The sequence below is a fragment of the Apteryx rowi genome, unplaced genomic scaffold (genome assembly GCF_003343035.1).
Source record: "Apteryx rowi isolate R43461 unplaced genomic scaffold, aptRow1 scaffold_1330, whole genome shotgun sequence".
Lineage (NCBI taxonomy): Eukaryota > Metazoa > Chordata > Aves > Apterygiformes > Apterygidae > Apteryx > Apteryx rowi.
In genome coordinates this window covers 28,739-32,251 of record NW_020447565.1, presented here as the reverse complement: position 1 = coordinate 32,251, position 3,513 = coordinate 28,739, and the positions used below count along the sequence as shown (strand labels likewise).

Sequence of the window (3,513 nt, the reverse complement as noted above, 5' to 3'; positions counted from 1 at the left end):
GCCCCCCCCATCACCCCTGTCACCCCCTGGGTGGCCACGTCCCCTTGCCACCCCGCAGGACGGCCGTGTCCCCCTGCACCCTCACCCCCCACCAGCCCCTGGGACAGCCGTGTGCCCCCACCACCCTCACCCCTCCATCACCCCCTAGGACGGCCGCGTCCCCCTGCCACCCTGTCACCCCCCCGGGACGGCGGCGCCCCGGGCCACATACGAAGAACTCGAAGACGATGCTGCTGTCGGGGTAGATGTACTCGAAGGAGACGGTGCCCGACTGCTTGAGGTTGACGGCGTACATGAGCGTGGCCGTGCACTCGTCCGTGTTGGAGGCGACGTAGTCGCCCAGCGGCACCCACGTGGACCTGGGCCGGGCGGCAGCGCGGCCGTCGGGCGCCCGCGGGGTCCCACGTCCCCACCACGGCACCCGCCGGCGCCCAGTTTCTCGCCGGCGGCGAAAGCGCGGCCGAGCCGGCGCACTCACGCCGTGCAGTTGGCGGGCGAGTCGCCGAAGCCGTCGCCCGCCTCCAGGTTGGCGGCCACGTTGGCGAAGCCGCGCGGCACCTCGTCCCACTCGTCGAAGCGCACGCCGGTGCCCAGCGAGTAGGTGCCCTCGGCGCAGGGCTGGCACGCCTGCGCCTTCATGTCGAGGAACTCGCCCGCCTTGCAGGAGAAGGCTGCCGGGGAGGGGGGGAGGAAGGGTGCTCAGCGCGCTCAGCGCCCTCGCCGGCTCCTCGCCGCCGCCCGCAAAGCCCCCGCGCTTACAGCACTCGGTGCCCTTGACGGGGTCCGGCAGCCCGGTGCAGAGTCCCGGCGCGTGGGGCACGGCCACTCTCCAGCGCGATCCCGAGCTGTCGCACGCCGTGTACTCGTAGTGGTATTCGGACTGGATGGGAAAAGGTGCCGGGGTTGCCCGAGCTTCCGACGGAGACGTCGGCCTCGCGCTCGGCCCCCCCCCCCCCCGCGGCGCGGTTCCCACCCAGGCGCTCGCCGCGTCGAAATGCGTAGCCGGCGCCGCGGGGCTTGAACGCGGCCCCGCTCCAGGAGGGGATGCTCGGGGCGGTGAGCACCCGCTGGGTGCCCCGGTGGTGGGGACACCCCGCTGGGGCACCGGGGCGCTGGGCAGGGAGTGGGTGCCCCCCCCCCCCGGTGGGACCCCCCCCGGGAGCTTTGGGCAGGCTGAAGGCGCCCGTTGCCGGAGGGCAGGGGTTACTCGGGGCTCCGCCGGCGGGAGCGGGGTGCAACGTGGCGCCCCGTGCCAGCGCCGGCCCTGCCGGAAGGGCGCCGCTCGCCGCGGGCGCTGCTCATCCGACAGGTTTCCAGCGCTCCCGGATGCACCGTCCGGCTCGGAGCAGCCCTGGGATGCCACGTGGGGGGGGGTGCAGCCGGCGATGCCCGGGCCACCCCGGCGCTTGCAGCTCAGCTGCACCCCAGGGTGGGGGCGTGGGCGAGGTGCAAGGGGGGGCTTTTCCACGCCGGGCGCTACGGAACGAGAGGAAAAGGGGGAAGCGGAGCCGGCTCAAGGCCGGCGGCGAAGGCGACACCGCGTTCGATCCCCGCGCGCCCGGGCAAGGCCACCGCGGCTTTAGCGCGGCTGCCGCCCCGCAGAGCCGAGGCCGCGCGTCGGTGGCACGCGGGGGCCCTCGGAGGCGAGGAAGCGGCGTCACCCTCGTCCCCCCCACCCCAAACTTTGCTCCCTGGAGGCTGCGGCGCTTGGACCATGCTGAGCCGCCCCGGCAAAGCGGCAGCCACCCGGGGCCTGGAGCAAAGCTCGTGCACGAAGGAAACTCGGCGCTCGGCCGTCCCCCCCCCGGGTGCCGAGCCCGCGGTTACCCCGGCTGCACCCGGGGCGCGACGACCCGCGGCGCCAAGCAGCTACGACGAAAAACGCGGAGCAGCAGCCTGCAGATGTTAAGCGTTTGCACGCTGCAAATGTTTTTAAACCTAAATACAACCCCACGCGTCCCCCGGGGCGGTTTTATTAAGGCAGCGGCTCCGCAAGCAGGGAGACCCCGGCCGGAGCTGCAACCTCGGCTCCGGCATGCGATTGCAAGGCAACGCGGGAACGGAGGGTTCTCCGCGCCCGGCTCCGAGCGAGAAAGGATATAACCTTTCCGGGAACAAGCCCTCTCCGAGGTCGGAGCCAGCCGCAGCCTATTGTTTGGAGCTCTAGACCGTGCAGCGAAAAATGGGATCACGGCACGAATAAATAAATTAAATAAATAATAACGCCCCAGATGAAAAGCGGCGTCAAGGCCCTGAGAACGGGCAGGGAGCCGGCAGCCGGCGCGCGGGGACAGCGAAAAGCTGCCACCAGGCCAGGGCTGGGGGGGGGAACCTCCCCCCCCCGAGCGAACCAGCGCAACCCCTCGACCCGAGCCACCGCGGTGCCCGAGAAGCCGTAAAGCCGCCGGGTTTTTCCTTGCCCGAGGACGGTTTGTCCCCGGGGCGGCAGCCGCGGGAGCCCGGACGAGTGGCAAAAGCGTCCCRGGTGGCGGCAGAGCCCGTCTGCACTCGTGTCACTTATTAACGCCTGCCTCCGCCTGTGGCCAGCTTCACGGCGCTGGGGTTTGCTCGGGAAAAACAGGGAGCGATAAAAAGGTGCCAAGAGCTGCCGTCAGCAGGGCGAAGCCGGACCTCGGATGCAGGCGCCTGCGGTTCCCTATAGGACGTTCCCTATGGGGGGGGGGGCGCAGACCCAGCGGGGGACGCGGGCTCGTCCCTGTACCCTCCTCCGCGTAGGGAGGACGGCGGCGTCCCGGGGTTCCCATCCCTATAGGGGCCACCTGCGGGTGCAGGGCCRCGAGGGGCATCGCGCAGCCGCCAGCCCCGCTATAGGCACCTTGCGGGGGAGCCAGCCCCCTATTCCCCGTCCATAGGGAACCAGCTCCATATGCCCTGTGCCATGGGGGTGCCTATACCCCCCCAATCCCCTCCGTCCCCTAGGGGACCAGTCCCAGTTTTCCCATGCTATAGGGACCGAAGCCACCCCCACATCCCCGATGCTGTGGGAACCCCCCCCCCCGGCCCCTAAATCCCATTAGGGGGCCTATGGTATAGGTATGGTATAGGGACCCCCCCGCACGATAGGGACCAGCCCCCTCCCCACACCCTCTATGCCATGGGCCCCCCCTTCCCTATAGTAACCAGCCCCGGCCCCCCTTGCTATAGGAGCCGTTCTCCCCCCTCCCCAGTGCTGACCTATAGGGGACGAGCCCTGTCCCATAGGGCACCAGCCCCGTCCCCTACGCCAGGGGACCTCTGCCCGGTCCCCTCCATCTCACCGGCGACCCCATCCCGCCCYCGGGACAGGGACGAGCCCTCCCCATAGGGGCAGCCCGGGGCTCGCCGTGCTATAGGGGCCCCCGCAGCCCACCGGGTGCCCCCGCCATAGGGCCCAGCCGCCGGTGCCGCCGGTACCTCCTTGCAGACGTGCAGCCGCTCCTCGGCGCGGCGCGGCGCCACCGCGGCCGCCACCCACAGCGCCAGCAGCACCCGCCGCGCCCCGGTCCCGGCCCC

General features: G+C 71.3%; 1 protein-coding gene across 1 annotated transcript in view; it reads right to left on the bottom strand.

Moving 5' to 3' along the window:
- KIAA1324 (KIAA1324 ortholog) overlaps positions 1–654 on the bottom strand; it is an 8,040-nt gene extending 7,386 nt beyond the window's left edge. Inside the window, exons 1-2 of the mRNA XM_026056849.1 lie at positions 479–654; positions 208–359 (exon numbers count right to left, since the gene is read on the bottom strand). Coding sequence (XP_025912634.1) covers positions 208–359; positions 479–639 — 313 coding nt within the window. The 5' untranslated portion in view covers positions 640–654. The remainder of the gene's footprint in view (positions 1–207; positions 360–478) is intronic.
- Between the last annotated feature and the right edge of the window lie 2,859 nt (positions 655–3,513).